General features: G+C 43.6%; 1 protein-coding gene across 3 annotated transcripts in view; it reads left to right on the top strand.

The window, feature by feature from the left end:
• Window positions 1-18,506, top strand: part of LOC135173778 (nipped-B-like protein) — a 265,346-nt gene that overhangs the window by 151,077 nt on the left and 95,763 nt on the right. For all 3 annotated transcript variants that reach the window (XM_064140921.1, XM_064140923.1, XM_064140922.1), the window contains one exon: window positions 3,734-5,236. In XM_064140921.1, the coding sequence (XP_063996991.1) occupies window positions 3,734-5,236 (1,503 nt within the window). The remainder of the gene's footprint in view (window positions 1-3,733; window positions 5,237-18,506) is intronic.

The following is an 18,506-nucleotide window of genomic DNA, read 5'->3' on the forward strand; positions in this document are numbered from 1 at the left end:
GAAAAAGTCAATTCCCAGAATGCAAGGCGCATCAGGACCAGTTACAATAGTATGTGTCTTCCACTCTTTACCAGTTAAACTGATCTCAGCCTGTATCTTAGTTAACTCTTGAGATCCACCAGCGATTCCAAAAATAGATATGGACTCTGTCCCTTTGCAATTGGATGGCAATAAAGTACATTGAGCACCTGTGTCAACTAAAGCCCTGTATTGCCCAACTTTTGAACTGCCAGGCCACCTAATGAATACATTCCAATAGATTCGGTTCTCTCCACTATCCCTTTCCTCCTCCTGGCTGGAGGCAGGGCACCCCTAATGCTGAACATGGCATGTAGGGTGTACACAGTGATTGGTGGTGTTGTGAGAGAAATTGCAATTGTTGGAATAATTGCACTTGCTCTGGGGAGCTGAAGAAGTGACAGCTACTTTTCTGGCATTGCTGCCTCTGTTTCTGCCACTCTGCAGTTCCCTGACTCTCTTTGAAAGAGCTGAAGTAGGTTGACCATCCCATTTGTTCATGTTCTCGTCAAATTGATTATGCAGAGTTATCCACAGTGACGCACATGATTGCTGATGTCTAGGTGGAATTTGTCTCCTCCTGGGCTGGAATTGCCTTGCAGGAGGTGAGCGTCTGTTCCTGCTGGCAGAAACATGCACCCATTCTGATGATGCAGGGATGGTATTCTTTACCAGATTGGAAATGGTCTTAAGTTCCTCTTCCAGTTCTCTCATACTATCTTTAATGCCATCTTTAATGTTATTCTTTATTTCTTTCATTTTTGTAGTCTCAGTTTTTATAGCAGAGGCTAGGGCAGAATGTGACAAGCTGTCCTCTACCTGCCTGAGCTGGTCAGTGAACTCACCAACAGTGAAAGACCTTCCATTATCACTCCTTGATAGAAACTTGCTGGCCAAGATGTTAGCATAGGATGAAGGAGCAAGCTTAATAAGCTTCTTCATGAGACCTGTTCCCAGAGGAATGTCATCAGGCTCATGTGTGCCATGATCTCCATAAAGCACTTCCTTCTCAACAAACTCCTTCAGAAGCTTAATTCCCTGCTCAATGGTGTTCCACTTCTTGGCAGCCCATGGCAGATCATCTCGAGAAGGATATCTCATAGCCACAGCCAACAGAAGGCGTGTCCACAAGCTAACCTTACCAAGAGGACTTGCTAGGTATTTGTCCACTCCACTCTCCTTAGTGAGTGGTCCCAGCTGCTTGGCAGACTTGTCTCCTACCTGCAGGGCATTGGCACCAATGCTACGGCATCTCACCAGCCAACTTAGGATTGGCTCTCCTGATTCCCTTGAGTATTCCTTTCTAACTTCCCTGACCTCTCTGAGGGGATCATTGGAATCCTGGATGTCATCCTTCTCCTCTTCCTCTTGTTGATCTGGTTGTCCCTGGCCTAGAAACAGAACTTTCCTAAGAGCACTCTTAAACTCATCAGAACCATCCTCCCTCTTGGCAGCCAACCTCACAGCGCTCTTCTCATCAGAGTACTGGGATCTGAGCATGTTTGCCAAATCTCGATGACTGTATGTCTCCTCTTCCTCCTCTTGAGCACCAGAAGCCCCCTCCCCTAAGTCCTCTTTTGAATCACTCTTTGTCAAATGTTGTGTCTTAGCTTTTGCTTTGTCAGGAGCCAAGAGAACCTGCACTGAGACGGATTTTTGATGAGTCCACTAGCAGTTTTGAACTTTTGGGGGTCTGACCTGAGGCCTGTGAGTTCAAATCTGCCTTAGGGCTAGCTTTTTTTTCTGCTGCCTGGGGAGGCGAACTGGATGAATTAGTGTTACTAGCTGAAGAAAATCTTGAGTTTGGGTAGTTCCCTGTGTTCCTGGGCATCCTTCCATGTTATCATTTTTGGTTACGAACGTTGACAGCTTACCCAGAATCTAGGGGAGGAGGTGTAGCGGTGGCGCCCGAGCTATCACTGTTTTGATTGGATTGCCATTCATCTCAGTCTGTTTACCATTCATATGGGACACTGGCCCCTTCTTTTTACTTCTTAAAGGCATCACACTCGAGTTTCTCATGCATAATGTTAAAAATATTATAAAATAAAAAATTTTAAGACCTAAGGTCACACACAGCAGAAATACCACAGTCTGACATGAATATTCTGAACAAGGGTTAGCCACCTGAGTCTTAGGTAAGATTACTCTCATTAGGGCAGCAGATAAAACAGAAGTAATACTTCCATTTCCTGTAATGTTAGTGGTAAATGCCCCTGTAATGTTACTGGTAAAAGACTCAGTGATGTTAAACCCTATATAGCCAAGGATGAAATCCCCTCAACTCCAAAAAAAGGATGTAAGTTTAGTTTTGATCTTCTTCAAAATTAGATTAAACAAAAAGTAACCAATTTGGGCTTTGATCCAATTATAAGCAAGAAAACAGAAGATAGGCCACACGATAGCCCCCACTAAGTAAAATAGCTTCATTGTCTTCATTCTGATTCCCAGAGTTAATTAACAATCACTCAAAATCAATTTGCCCCATGCTGGAGTGCCAAATAAAAGATGTGATGCTTTGGGTGTTCCCTGCCCCCCCACACTTTGGAAATCACCCAGACTAGACTCAGTCAGCTTATTATTTACAGCTAGCACAATATACAAGCAGATATTTACAGTCTATACAGTTATAGACAGAAATTTACAAATTAAAAGGTAATACAGAAACACAACTTCCCTCCCAGAAACCTGAGTCCCCAGGAGGGGCTCCCAACCACCCCTTTACCCTCCCCCTACCCCTCTCAACCTTACCTCTGTCCCAAGGAAGAATGGAGGTTTGGCCAGGGGGTTAGGAAGCAAAGAGGATTAATCAGAGAAATGGCAGAGAAATGGAGGGTGAGGTTAGAGAGAGAGATGCAGTTTGGAGCTCTCCAGCAGGAGTAGAGCCTTATCTATGTTTTGATTCTTCTTGTATCTCTCAGCCTATGAGGGAAGTAGACATCACCATTGTTTTCCTTTCACAGCCTGTAATCCAGTTCTTCTCACCAAAACATTCTTGCTAGCTTCAAACTAGCGCAATCCACCAAATTCATATCTTACCAGCTTGGAGATCAGGATGTCGTGTGGCACAGTGTCAAAGGCTTTGCTCAGATTCAGATAAATGATTATTACGATTGCAAAGGGAAAATACTCAAACTTTTTAGTGTGTAAGTAGCCCCCTATCTAATATCTGTGTGCTATGGTATAGATTTCAGCTGTATAGTCCTTGCTTCACAGAGAAACATGGAATGTTGAAATTAGTCAGTTTTGTTTGTTGTTCGTGTGTTCCCTGGCTACAATATCTGTGAAGTCCCAACTGATGCACTGATCTAAGTAGGGAGAACCTCTGTTTTATCATCACAGGTCCTTGCTTAGTTCATGTATAATGAATCACACTGAATCTGCAGAAATCTTTTATAGTAGTAATTTTTTTGGGTCATTATGTATTGCAATTGCTTTATTAGATGGTTCTCTTGACAATTTTACAGGTACTTCAATTTCATGTTTTGAGTGTGTTTTTAGTAATTGGCACATGGTAGACTGACAATGGACAATAGCTTGAATACATTAAAAAGTATTCATTAGGAAAATTCTATTCTTGCTTCAATGGGTTTTGTTGTGTGTGCACATACATGCTGAGGAAAATTAATTAGTGGGAGTGGAGGGGAATGGACATTTTTGCCTGAACATTTACTCATTTCTACATAGCATTTCTGATTTTTTTCTTAATTTGCAGATAAGCCTCTGAAGAAGAGAAAACAAGAAAACAAACCACAGGAGCCTGGAGGTACTACTGGAGGAAGTAGAGCAGCTTCTCAGGAGACAGGTTCTGCAGGAAATGGGGCAAAGCCAGCATTGATGGTTAGTATTGATCTGCAGCAAGCAGGAAGAGCAGACTCTCAGGCAACAGTAACTCAGGATTTGGACACCATGAGAAAACCTGAAGAAAGTAAGCAGTATAATGATGGGTTCGTGTGTGTTCGCCAAGAAGATACTGTTGGAATTCTTAAATTTAAACCTGAAAACCATCCTGAGAATTTTATGAAAACATCAGACTTTGAGGGTCAAAAGACACATGTTCAGCAAAATGAAAAAAGACAAATGGAATTTCAGCAAAATGTGAGCAGGGGATTGGAAAGTAAACACAATGAGAATAAACAGGTAGAAGCTAAATGTGAAAGTAAACATGAAAGCAGACATATGGACGTGAAACACAATGAGAACAGACAGACAGAATCCAAACAAAATGAGAGCAGGCAAATAGAGATGAAACAAAATGAGGGTAAACAAAATAATGGCAAGCAGGAAATAAGGCAGAGGCCTGAAATGCCAAAACAGAAGAGTGAAGGCAGGCCCGAAACACCAAAACATAGACATGATAGCAAGAAAGACTCCAGTAAACCATTGTCAGACAAAAAAAATGAAATGTCTAGGCATAAACTAGATGCGAAATCTGATCTTTCGAGGATAAAATCTGAAAGTAGATCTGATCTAACAAAACAAAGACCTGATGGACGTTCAGTTTCTGATACACTGAAACGTGACTATGATAGCCTTAGACAAAGACCTGATGACAGGGAAGAGTCAGAGAGATACAGAGGAGATCCATCCAAGATTAGAAGGCCTGAATATTTGAGATCCTCAAACAAAAACGAACATGATTCTAAGCATGGTATTAAATCTGATGGTTCAAAAGTTGAAAAATTTGAAAGGAAACACAGGCACGAGTCTGGTGAATCAAGGGAAAGGTTTTCTTCCGGAGATCCGAAATCAAGATCTGACAGCCCTCGCATTAAACAGGAAGGTAAAGGAGATTCTAGTAAATCAAGACCTGATAAACCTGCTTTTAAATCGCCCAACAGCAAGGACGAACGAAGGACAGATGGTAATAAGAGTAAAGTAGATAGTAATAAAGCACATGCTGACAATAAAGCAGAGTTTCCCAGTTATTTGTTGGGAGCAAGGTCTGGCACACTGAAACATTTTGTCATTCCAAAAATCAAACGTGATAAAGATGGCAATATCACTCAGGAATCAAGGAAAACTGAATTTAAAGGTGAACAGAAGGACAAAGTAGAGAAGATTGGGCTAGTTGAAGATCTAAATAAAGGAGCTAAGCCTGTAGTTGTCCTTCAGAAACTTTCATTGGATGATGTGCAGAAATTTATTAAGGATAGAGAAGATAAATCAAGGGGCTCATTTAAACCTAACAAGAACAAATCATCCAAATCTAATAAAGGTAAGAATTTTAATGTTAATTGCATATTATGTTGTACAGTCCTGTTCATTTAGATTTCCTACTTTTGTGGTTAGAAATTAAACACAAATATTTGATAGTTTACATGTTTGCTTATATGCTGATTTTGGAGATCAAAGTGAAATTTCTCTTACAGAATAGTTCTTATTGGAAATCTTCCTACAGTATAATTGAAATGATTTATTTACTCCAATACAAGTTCTTAATATAGGAAAACTTAAATAGTCTTACACTGTACTTAAGCTACATTAGTTTAATCTGGTAATTTATCTAGTTAAACATAACTGCTATTAAATGTAGTCAATCTGCCAGGCTTCACCATACTTGTACTTTGACCATCGCTCACCATACCATAAAGGTTTGATTTGCTTAGCCTGCTTAACAGCACCACAGATGTCACAGTCATGTATGACTTGGGAGATAGTGTCCGTGGATAAGTCAATTGACCTATCGCGTGCCCATCGGTAGGGTGCATCTCTGCCTTGATGTCCAGATGAATCATGGGCCCACCGAGCTAAGAACAGTTCATCTTCACTGGAATTCTCTCCAGCCGTGCATTAATGTCCTGCCATAGATCAGCACACCAAATAGGCTTTCCTTTCCTCTGCCAACCATGCTTCTTCCAGTCCTTTAGCCAACCCCATAGAGCATTGGCTACCATCCATGAGTCGGTGTAGAGGTAAAGGATAGGCCAATTTTCACGTTCAGCCACATCAAGAGCAAGTTGGACAGCTTTTACCTCAGCGAACTGACTGGATTCTCCTTCTCCATCTCTCGCTTCAGTAGCTCTCCTGGTAGGACTCCAGACTGCTGACTTCTATATTCGCTTGTTCCCAACAAGACGACAGGAACCATCTGTGAACCAAGCATAGTTCTTTTCCTGATCAGAGAGATCACCATAGGGAGGAGCTTCCTCAGCACGAGTTATTTTCTCCTCTGGAGGTTTGGTACAGTCTGTGCCTTCCGGCCAGTTGGTGATCACCTCCACCAGACCAGGTCGATCAAGATTACCCATTCGTGCTCATTGGGTTATCAAAGCCATCCATTTAGACCAGGTTGCATCTGTGGCATGATGCGGTGATGAACCTTTGCCTTTGAACATCCAGTCAATCTAGGAGCTAAAAGCAATTCTGACTTAGTTCCAATCACTTCAGAAGCTGCTTTCACTCCTACATAAGCTGCTAGTATTTCTTTCTCTGTAGTGGTATAATTCGCCTCTAAACCTATAGCTACGACCTCAGAAACCAAGTGGACGACCACGTGTCTCATTTGGAACTCTCTGCCAAAGGCTCCAAGTTGGACCATTGTAACTGGCAGCCATGTACAGAATGTTTTTAATGTCTGGACCAGTTTGAACAGGTCCCAAGCTCACTGCATGGACTACTTATCACTTGATCTGATCAAAGGCTGCTTGGTGTTGACGTCCCCACTCAAAATCATTTCTCTTACGAGTCATGTCGTGCCGAGGTTTGACAATTAGTCTAAATCCAGGAGTGTGTAGTCTCCAAAATCCCACTGCACCCAAGAAAGAGAGAGTGTCCTTCTTATTGGTGGGAACTGCCATGGTGGAGACTTTGTTGATCACATCCTGTGGAATGTGACAGCGACCATCCTGCCACCGCACTCCCAGAAACTGAATTTCTCTGGCAGGTCCTTTGACCTTGTCTCTCTTAATGGCAAAACCTGCTTGCAGCAGAATGTCAATGATTTTGTTACCTTTCTCGAAGACTTCCTCAGCAGTTTGGCCCCACACAATGATGTCATCAATGAACTGTATGTGCTCTGGAACTTTACCTTTTTCCAGTGCATTGTGGATGACTGAGTGACAGATGGTTGTGCTGTGTTTCCACCCCTGAGGCAAACGGTTGAACTGGTACTGGATTCCTCTCCAGTTGAATACAAACTGAGGCCTGCACTCCTTTGCTATGGCAATAGAGAAGAAAGCATTAGCAATGATTTGCCATTGTGATGGGCTGACCAGGGAGGTGGTGGAGTCACCGTCCCTGGAGGTGTTCAGGAAAAGATTGGATGAGGCACTTGGTGCCATGGTCAAGTTGACTGGATAGCGCTGGGTGCTAGGTTGGACTGGAGGATCTTGGAGGTCTCTTCCAACCTGGTTGATTCTATGATTCTATGTCTAAGGTAGCATACCATTTAGCCTCCTTCTATTCCAGCTCGTACTGAAGTTCCAGCATATCCGGCACAGCTGTGCTCATAGGTGGAGTCACCTTGTTGAGGGCATGGAAGTCTACTGTCAGTTGCCAGTCTCTGTGAGACTTGCGCACAGGCCAGATGGGACTGTTGAAAGGTGAATGAGCTTTCTCGATGACAGCCTGACTCTCCAGTTGACTAATCAGCTGATGAATGGGCAACAAAGAGTCACGGTTAGTTCTGTACTGCCTGTGGTGAACAGTTTGAGTAGCAATTGGCACTTCCAAGTCCTCTATGTCATGATGTCCCACAACTGCAGATTCCTCAGAAAGTTCAGGTCGAATGGACAATTTCCATTTACCATCCTCTATCTCTACAGATGCTATTCCAAAAGCCCATTTGTGACCCTTAGGATCATTGAAACAACCTTGTCTCAAAAAGTCAATTCCCAGAATGCAAGGCGCATCAGGACCAGTTACATTAGTATGTGTCTTCCACTCTTTACCAGTTAAACTGATCTCAGCCTGTATCTTAGTTAATTCTTGAGATCCACCAGTGATTCCAAAAATAGATATGGACTCTGTCCCTTTGCAATTGGATGGCAACAAAGTACACTGAGCTCCTGTGTCAACTAAAGCCCTGTATTGCCCAACTTTTGAACTGCCAGGCCACCTAATGAATACATTCCAATAGAATCGGTTCTCTCCACTATCCCTTTCCTCCTCCTGGCTGGAGGCAGGGCACCCCTTTTGATGGTTTGGGCTCTTACCTGCCCCCACACACTTTTGGAATTGCCCCAGCTAACTCAGACGGCCTCTGGGAATATAAATGAAGCTATTTATTTTACAGCAGCAAATATACAAGCAGCTATTTACAATATATTCAGTTATATACAGAAATATACAAAGGATAAACAATACAGAAGCACAACTCCCCTCCCAGAAACCTGAGTCCCCAGGCGGGGCTCTCAAACCACCCCAACACCTCCCCCGGCCCTCTCAACCTTACCCCAGTTCTCAGGAAGAAGAGAGGTGCAGCCAAGAGGTTAGGGAGCAAGGTTAGTGGGAGCAAGGTTAATGAGATGTGACCAGGTCTGAAGGCAAAGGCAGAAGGAAAAGCAAAATGGAGAATGTTTTACTTCTTCTTCCCAGAATTCTCAGCGTGACTGTGAGCGAAGGAGACACAATTGTTTTTCATTTCACTGCCCATTATCTAGTTCTTTTACCAAAACATTCTAGCTGGCTTCAAACTAGCACAATCCACCTCTGTCTACTTCGCTCAGAGTATCGCTGAGAATTATCCGATCTAATCTAAACCAATATTTACACTAAAACAATATATACAAGTTCAGTTCACACTTCAATCAGATGTAGGTGATTCAAAAGCTCAAAACAGGGACTCCCAGGTGACGTTGGGTTCGTGCTCACATACTGTAGATTTCTCTCAGTGTTGGACGCCGATGGTACCTAGAACAGAAAACTCCTAACAGCTTGTATTATACACTCTAAATTCAAACTCTCTCAGCTAAGGTTAGATTTCTCTGTGGCACACACTGGATTTCACCATTCTCCTGCATTACCCAGTAGGTATGACCAGGACCTTCAGCAGACACCACCCCTCGGACAGGTTTCCCTTCGCCCGAAGGAGAAAATACCCAAACAGTTTTCCCTAACAGATTCTTTTCACCTACAACAGGAACTTTATCACCGTCTACTGTTTGGACCAAATCTGATTGTGTAGGTCCTGCTCTGTTTACTGAACCTCTACTATTTACCAACCAAGTAGCTTGTGCTAAATGTTTGTCCCAGTTTTTCAGAGTTCCACCCCCCATGGCTTTTAGGGTGGTTTTCAGCAAACCGTTGTAGCGTTCAATCTTCCCTGAAGCTGGTGCACAGTAGGGTATGTGATAGATCCATTCAATACCATGCTCTTTGGCCCAGTTTTTCACTAGATTGTTCTTGAAATGAGTACCATTGTCTGACTCGATTCTCTCTGGAGTTCCATGTCTCCACATGATTTGTCTCTCCAAACCAACAATGGTGTTACGTGCAGTAGCATGTGGAACTGGATAGGTTTCCAGCCATCCGGTGCTGGCCTCTTCCATCGTCAGCACATACTGCTTGCCAGAACGAGATCGAGGTAAAGTGATGTAGTCAATCTGCCAGGCTTCACCATACTTGTACTTTGACCATCTATCACCATACCATAAGGGCTTGATTCGCTTAGCCTGCTTAATAGCAGCACAAATGTCACAGTCATAGATGACTTGGGTGATAGCATTCACGGATAAGTCAATTGACCTATCGCGAGCCCATCGGTATGTTCCATCTCTGCCTTGATGTCCAGACGAATCATGGGCCCACCGAGCTAAGAACAGCTCGCCTCGGTGTTTCCAATCAAGGTCGATGTCAAGTTCAGAGTTGGTATCAACTTGAGCAATCTTAGCAGCTCGATCTGCCTGAGATTTAACAGGGTTCTGATTTTGGTCTGCTGGCTGGGGATTCGAATTGGCTGAGCTGGTGTCATTAGGATTTGGCAAATCGTCTCGGTAGGGATTTATCATAGCTGCAGCAACAGAAGGCGTGTCCACAAGATAACCTTACTGAGAGGACCTGCTAGGTATTTGTCCACTCCACTCTCCTTGGTGAGTGGCCCTAGCTGCTTGGCGGACTTGTCTCCTACCTGCAGGGCATTGGCCCCAATAGTATGGCATCTCACCAGCCAGCTTAGGATTGGCTCTCCTGATTCCCTTGCATATTCCTAACTTCCCTGACCTCTCTGAGGGGATCATTTGATGCCATCCTTCTCCTCTTCTCTTGTTGTCCTGGTTGTCCATGGCCTAGAAGCTGAACTTTCCTAGGAGAAACTCCTAAACTCCTCAAAACCATCCTCCTTCTTGGCAGCTAGTCTCACAAAGCTCCTCTCATCATAGTATTGTGATTTGAGTGTATTGGCTAAGTCTCTGAGGCTGTATTTCTCCTATTCTTCCTATTGTGTAGCAGAGGTCCCGTCTTCTAAATCCTCTCTTGAATCACTCTGTGTCAAATATTTCATCTTCGCCTTAGCTTTTGCTGGAGCAAGGAAAATTTGAGGTAAAAAGGATTTGGAAGTGCCTTCTAGCAGCTCTGAATTATTGAGGGCCTGTGAGTTTGAATCTGGTTTAGGGTTAGAGGGCTGTGGATTTGATGTAGATGAAGGAACAGCAGAGACTTGAACAGTTGGACCTGTTCTTTGGCTGCCTGCCATGTTATTGTCAACAACCGAGACTTTGGCAGTTGTCCCAGAACCTGCAGGTGGAGGTGCAGTGGTCCAACCCTGATGATACTGTGATACTGTGATACTGTGATGTATAGGGTTAACACTCCTGGGGGAGTAACCCTGAACCTGACCCTAGGGGTCTTGGCCCCTCCCCAGGGGTGGGCCACACTCCAGGTGATGGTTAGCCCACTCCCCCCACTTCCTGTGGTATAAAAGAGACAGGAACTTGCCTCAGTGGTAGAATTCTCACCTGCCATGCAGGAGACTCAGGTTTGAATCCCGACCAATGCACCTAAGAAGGGGAGCGAAGTGAGAGAGAGAGAGAAAAAGACCCAGAAGCAGGAAAGTTCCTGTCTCTTTTATACCACAGGAAGTGGGGGGAGTGGGCTAACCATCACCTGGAGTGTGGCCCACCCCTGGGGAGGGGCCAAGACCCCTAGGGTCAGGTTCAGGGTTACTCCCCCAGGAGTGTTAACCCTATACATGTGACATGGTGGCCCCCTCTCGCCCTCCCCCTGAACAGACATTGTTTTCACTTTCTGTATGCCTATCTTGGGTAACTCTGTTTTCAAGGACACTTGTCTTTTTTTCTGTTTTCTCAGAACAGCCACATTCGAATTTCTAACGCACAATGTTAGCATTAATGCTAAAACCAGAATTATTAGGGCTGCGTGTGTAACACTCGCCTCAGGGATTTGTCAGATCCATGGTCCATTCTAGGCAAAATTACCTGCATTAACACTGTTAAATAAATTCCAGCAGTTGTACTATTTCCTGACTTATTAAAACCAGAGTTGGCAAAAGTCTTAGTAATATTGAAGCCTATGCAGCCTAGAAGACACTCTCCGAAATTGAAAACCATTTCTTTAACCTTCTTCCAAACGAGATTAAACAAGAGTGCACCTATTTTGGCTGCCAACCAACAGTAAAAGAACTACGCCCCTACCAGATACAAAATAGAAAATAAAATGTAAAATAACTTCATTCTTAATTTCCAGACTTAATTAGCAATCAATCAAATTCAATTAGCCCCACTTGGAAGCACAAAAATAAGGATGTGATGATTTGGGTGTTACCTGCCCCCGCAGAGTCCCCAGGAGGGGCTCCCAACCACCCTTCCACCCCTCTACCTTATCCCAGACTTTGCCTAATGTTCAAGGTGATTTCGGAGGATCGGCCAGGGGGGTTAAAAAGCAGAAGGAGTAGTTACACAGAGAGCAGGTTAGGGAGAGAAAGGCAGGCAGCCAGACCCAGAGAGCAACTGTGTTATCTATGTTTATTTTCTTGTTTTTATACAATCTCAGCAAGCCTATGAGTGAAGTAGACATCACCATTGTTTCCTTTTCACAGCCTGTAATCTAATTCTTCTCACCAAAATATCCCAGCTTAGGCTCAAACTAGCACAGCTATATGAATGCTTTAAACTTGTTTAAATTTACTCATATAAGGAACTAGTACTGCTATAACTAAATCAGTATAGCTGGAGTGGTGGGAAATATGGTGTATACAAGTCCTATCTAAGATTATTTTGTATTTTTGATTGGAATTGAAATGTGTTTTTTCCAAGTAATATTTTGTCATGATGAAATAAGGTAATTACAAAGTCCCATTTGCCTCTTTTACACACACTATAAATGCAACTCTGTTGGGAAGCCTTCATACTTTAGACTTTGTGACAATAAGCTTACAAAAAGGTTCTGTCATTAGAAGAATCCAGATACTGCTGTCTCTGTGGTCCAGTGTATGCAGAAAGGAAGTGATAAACAATGGACTGGCATTTTCAAATTTGCAATATGAACAGGAAGTTGAATAGAATAGTTCATAGGTTTGATATTTGACTCTTCCACAGATATAACTAACACTTTCTTTAAATAAAATGGCTTTTCTTGTTGGCGATATAACTTTGGCTTCATTGGTTTCAGACTGAAGTAGATCAATTCACATTGTGAAATAAATGTTACTAACTAGCAAGAATTTCCTTTTTAGTGTTTAGCATTTGCATTTCTTACATAGTTATGTCAAAAATAGACAAAGTGGCAGGCGAAAGAATTTCAGCTGTATACAGGATTATTTATGAATGCTGTTCCAGGTATATCATTGCTTATGAATTTGAGCTTAAAATATTTTCTTACAAAGTTGATCCAATAAGAAATGATTTAGAAATCATCTTTGTGAATATATAACTCTGTTGATGTATATGTGTATAGAGTTGGCATCTGTATAATCAATTTATTGTGATATGTCTGTTCTCTGTCTGCTAACATGATTGTGTTGACTCTTAAAGACTTAATAATTAAGGATGAGTATTACTTATTTGTAAAATATTAGCTTCCTTGTTAAATACTTCATCCTGGAAATATGAACATTTTCCCTTTTCCTTTTCTGAGGTTCAGAACAGGTAAAAATTCCATTTCTAACAATAGTAGGTATTTAGAGTTGAACATAAAATTATGACATCCTTGTTAGTTTAATCTAAAGATTTCAGATGAATCATGTTCTTGATGGGGAATACTGAAATCTATCTGGATCAATTCATCTCTAGTTTCAAGGATAAACTTTGAATTCAAACAGTTCTGCGTGCAGAAAACTAGTAGTTTTTAGAGTACTCAGAACCATATACAGTGCATGTATGCTTTCTAAAATGTTTCTGAAATAGACTTTTTGGTAGTCTGTATTGTTATTTATATACTGTATTTTACTAATGTGTTTTAATGATTCTTACTTGACTGGAATGACTCTAGTATAGTTGTCACACATGAGCATTTTAAAGTCAGATTTATAACTTTTCTGCAATCTTTTTTCATTTTCTGAAGTCATCTATTTCTTACATATTCTGAAATAATGTGGGGCATTTTTTCCAGGGAAAAAAATGTTTCAATCTGATAGTCTCTGTACTATTGCATCTAGAATACATTTCTTACAGTGATACTAGAAGTAAGTTTCTTGGAAAGAATAATGTAATTATGTTTGTCTTATAAATCAAGTTTTGGGTGTTCATCCAGGTAGATTTTGGAGAAAATTTTTGAACTTTGGATTTTTACCATGTATTTCTAGTTTTACTTCCCCCCCCCCCCCCCCCCCAACTTCCTGGTAACCTACTTCCTACAATACATTATCCTAAATAATTAGATGAACTCCAGTCTTGTAAAAGGTTCATAAGGCAGAGTCTTTTGTCAACAACTCATTCATATAGGAAAATATTCATGTCAGGGAAATGGCTTAAACCTATAGAATCATAGCATATCAGGGGCTGGAAGGGACCTCAAAAGATCATCTAGTCCAACCCCCCTGCCAAAGCAGGATCATCTGTACCAGATCACACAGGAATGTGTCCAGGCGAGTTTTGCTTATCTCCAGAGAGGGAGACTCCACAACTCCCCTGGGCAGCCTGTTCCAGTGCTCTGTCACCCTCACAGTGAAAAAAACTCCTTCTCGTGTTTAAATGAAACTTCCTATGCCTCATCTTCCACCTCTTGCCCCTTGTTCTGTCATTGGGTATCACCAAGAAGAGCCTGGCTCCATCCTCCTGGCATTCACCCTTTACATATTTGTAAACATTGATGAGGTCACCTCTCAGTCTCCTCTTCTCCAAGCTAAAGAGCCCCAGCTCACTCAGTCTCTCCTCCTAAGAGGGATGTTCCATTCCCTTAATCATATTTGTGGCTCTGTGCTGGACACTCTCAAGCAGTTCTATATTCCTCTTGAACTGGAGGGCACAGAACTGAACACAGAACTCTAGATGTGGCCTCATCAGGGCAGAGTAGAGGGGCAGGAGAACCTCTCTCGACCTACTAGCCACACCCCTTCTAATACACCCCAGAATGGCATTGGCCCTCCTGGCCACAAGTGCACATTGCTGGCTCATGGTCAACCTCCCATCAACTAGGACCCCCAAATCCATCTCCCTTTTACTGCCTTCCAACAGATGAGTCCCCAGTCTATACGGATACCTGGGGTTGTTCGTTCCCAGGTACAAGACTCTGTACTTGTCCATGTTGAATTTCATTAAATTTTGCACTGCCCAACCCTTCAGCCTCTCTGAATGGCAGCACAGCCTTCAAATGTGTGGCAGCCACTCAACCCAGTTTGGTGTTATCAGCAAACTTGCTGACAGTGCACTTTGTGCCCTCTTCCAGGACATTGAATATATTGAACTGAACTGGTTCCAGTATTGACTCCTGTGGGATCTCACTAGTCACAGACCTCCAACTAGACTCCATCCCATTGACCACAACTCTCTGGCTTCTTTCCTTCAATGAGTTCAAAATCCACCTCCCTACCTGATCATCCAGACCACACTGCCTCAGTTTAGCTATGAGGATGCTGTGGGACACAGTGTCAAATGCTTTACTGAAATCAAGATAAACTACATCCACTGCTCTACCGTCATCAATCCACCTGGTTATATTCTCATAAAAGGATATCAGGTTGGTCAAACATGACTTCCCCTTGGTAAAACCATATTGACTGCTCCCAATGATTCCACTGTCCTTGGTATGCTTAATGACAGCATCAAGGATAAATCGGCATGAGGAGGAAATTCTTCACCATGCAAGTGGTGAGACTCTGGAATGGGTTGCCCAGGAAGGTGGTTGAGGCCCCATCTCTGGAGGTGTTTAAGGCCAGGCTGGATGAGGCTCTGGCCAGCCTGATCTAGGGTAGGGTGTCCCTGCCCATGGCAGGGGGGTTGGAACTAGATGATCCTTGTGGTCCCTTCCAACCCTGACTGATTCTATGATTCTATTCTATGATTCTCCATTACCTTTCCAAGGATGGAGGTGAGGGTGGCCAATCTATAGTTACCTGAGTCCTACTTCTTATCCTTTTTGAAGATTGGAGTGATGTTTGCCCTTCTCCAATCCCCAGGCACCTCTCCTGTCTGCCACGACTTACTGAAGATTGTAGAGAGTGGTTTGGCAATGACCTGTGCCAGCTCCCTCGGCACCTGCGGGTGCATACCATTGGGACCCATGTACTTATGGATGTCCAGATTGCTCAACTGTTCCTTAACTCAGTCCTCATCAACCAGAGAAGACTTCTTTGTCATGCTTTCCTCTGGTGCCTCAGATGTCAGGAGCTCCTGAGGACAGTCTCCAGCAGCATAGACAAAGAAGGCATTTAGTAACTCAGCATTCTTTGTGCCCTCTGTCACCAAGGCACCCACCTCATTCAGCAGAGGGCCTACATTTCCTCTAACATTAGCTTTTCCTGCAATGTATGTGAAGAAGCCCTTTTTGTTATCCTTGACCTCCCTTGCAAGGTTGAGTTCCAATGAGGCCTTAGCCTTTCTAGTTGTTTCCCTACACCCTCTGACAACAGTCTTATACTCCTCCCAGGTGGCCAGCCCCTTCTTCCATGATCTGCAGACTCTTTTTCCACTTAAGTTTGCTTAGCAGTTCCTTACTTAACCATGCAGGTCTCCTGGCTCCCTTTCCCAATTTCCTACTTGCTTGGATGCACTAATTTTGAGCTTGGAAGAAGAGGTCCTTAAATGTTAACCAACTATTGTGGGCCCCTCTGCCTTCCAGTACCCTGTCCCATGAGATTTCACCCAACAGTTGCTTGAAAAGGCCAAAGTTTGCCCTCCTGAAATCCAGGGTTGTAGTCCTGCTTGATATCCTGTTCCTACCAGACAAGATCTTCAACTCCACCATCTCATGATCACTAAAGCCAAGGTTGCCCTCAACCTTCACTGTTTCAACCAGACCATCCTTGTTGGTGAGGATAAGATCCAGCAGTGCTCCCCTCCTAGTTGGTTCCTGCACCATTTGCATCAAGAAGTTATCATCAATGCCGGCTGACTGAGTAGCCCTTCCAGCAAATACCTGAATAGTTAAAAATCCCCCCATGAGAACCAGGGGGTGTGATTGTGAGGCTGCTATTAGCTGTGTGTAGAAGGCCTCATCAACTTCCTGATCGTGGTGTCCCACCATGTCTCTGTAATTGCACCAGGTCATAACCTCATGACCACACATGGATTTCTAACTCGTCCTATTTATTCCCCATGCTGTGTGCACTGGCGTATAAACATTTCAGGGATGGAGTCGAGTATGTAGCTTTCAGCCGTGAAGGGAGGTAGACCCTCTGGTTATCTAAAATGCCAACACCCTGCTCCTCAAGTGCTGGGCCCAGGATTCTCACTGACAAGGCCAGCTACATCCCTGTCCCCCATCGTAGTTAGTTTAATGCCTTGTCAATGAGCCCAGCCAACTCATGTGCAAGGATTCTTTTCCCCTTATGGGACAGATAAACTCCCATCTGCTGCTACTAGAGCCCAGCATTGATGTGCTGGTGTAAGGGACCAGAAATACACATATAGCTCAACATTGTTGGGAAAATCATTTGGGATAATTGTTTGGTATATGGGAGTTTGGCACTGGGATCAAATAAGGAGCTTTGAACTCTGGAGACCCCCTGGTGGCACTTGACCTTGGGGACTTTCTGGCGGCGAAAGTGGCAGAAACACCTGGAGACAGGTGCAGGTTTTGAAGCCCTGGAGACCAAATGATTTAAGCCCTGGTGATTGCTTTAGGGGCGCTCGCACAAGCTCCACTGATCAATCAGGACAGGTGGCAACTGTTTGGTGTCAAAGTGTGAAATTAGAAAAGACTGCTTAGAGGCCTGGCCCCACTCCCACCCCCCGTTTGTGTCATCACCTCTCGACCACAGTGATATTTATTTGCAGTTAACCAAATAAACCCTTTTAGGCACTTGACTCTGTTTGAGTCCTAATTCTGTTCCCGAGAATGTAAAGTTAGTCACATTAAAGGTCCAGCCGCACCCAGCACCAGCTGGAATGCAAGGGAGTTTAACTTCTGCCAAATTGCCCACTATTGAACCATGACAGCTGGTTACTGGCATGTTACGATATGGTTACTTTGCTAGCCACTCGGTTTAGATGTAATCTCACCCAATTGATGGGCTAGGTTTTATCCAGATGATGCAGGTCTTTCCCAAGAAAAATATGCCCCAAGGCTGGAGTGCAGAGTATGTGGGAGAGCATGGGCAAGTGTATAGGGTGTTGATCACCTCCAGTTTCTTGGAATTTCACCCCTGAACAAGTGCAAAATCCTGACAAATTGTTTAGAAATGTATTGTCAGCCCAGAAGTTCCAGAGAGACACAAATTGCTGTGATGTGTTGGGGCCTGGCTCATACCTATCGAGCCCTTCTCATTGCAATTCAGAGTGCGTAGGGGCAAGAGAAGGTCTTACAGGCAGACCAGCAGGCACTGTGGCTGCACCAAGAGAACCTGCCTGTGCCACTATCCTTCAACCCTGTACAAAAAAATAAATATACAAGGAAAGAAGCTTGTCTAGCAAAGGATGAGGATGAATCAAAGTCATCATGAGAACAAGAGGAAGAGCCAGGGGTGGTCACTCAGTCTTTGGCCTTGGAAGACGACCAAGGACAAACAGTGGATGAAATGGCTAGCAGACTCCAGCAATGCAAGGGGAGTCTCTCTTCCTCTGTCCAGGCCGGTGTTTCAGATGTAAAGGAACTATCCCAGGAGGTCTATCAACTCAAAGGAAGCATGACCTGTTCCCCACCTGTGTGGTCCCATGTTTTATCTATGGGGAGCAGGTGCTTCCCTGTCCAGGGGAGAGAATCTGGGAGGTACACACTATGGCATACCCTGTGGTTTTACTTGCGTGACCATGGGAAGGGCATGAGGAATTGGGATGGAAAACCCACTCCAGTCCTAGCTGCATGATTATGTGAATTACAGGGGAATTCTACCCTGAAGAATGCTGCCTCAGTTTCCAGTGGAAAGTCACCCAAAAAGAGCAGACAAGCTGGTACTACTTCTGATCCTCCTGAAGGGACTCCCAAAGCATCTTCAG

This window comes from Pogoniulus pusillus (assembly GCF_015220805.1).
Source record: "Pogoniulus pusillus isolate bPogPus1 chromosome W unlocalized genomic scaffold, bPogPus1.pri SUPER_W_unloc_1, whole genome shotgun sequence".
NCBI classification, from domain to species: domain Eukaryota; kingdom Metazoa; phylum Chordata; class Aves; order Piciformes; family Lybiidae; genus Pogoniulus; species Pogoniulus pusillus.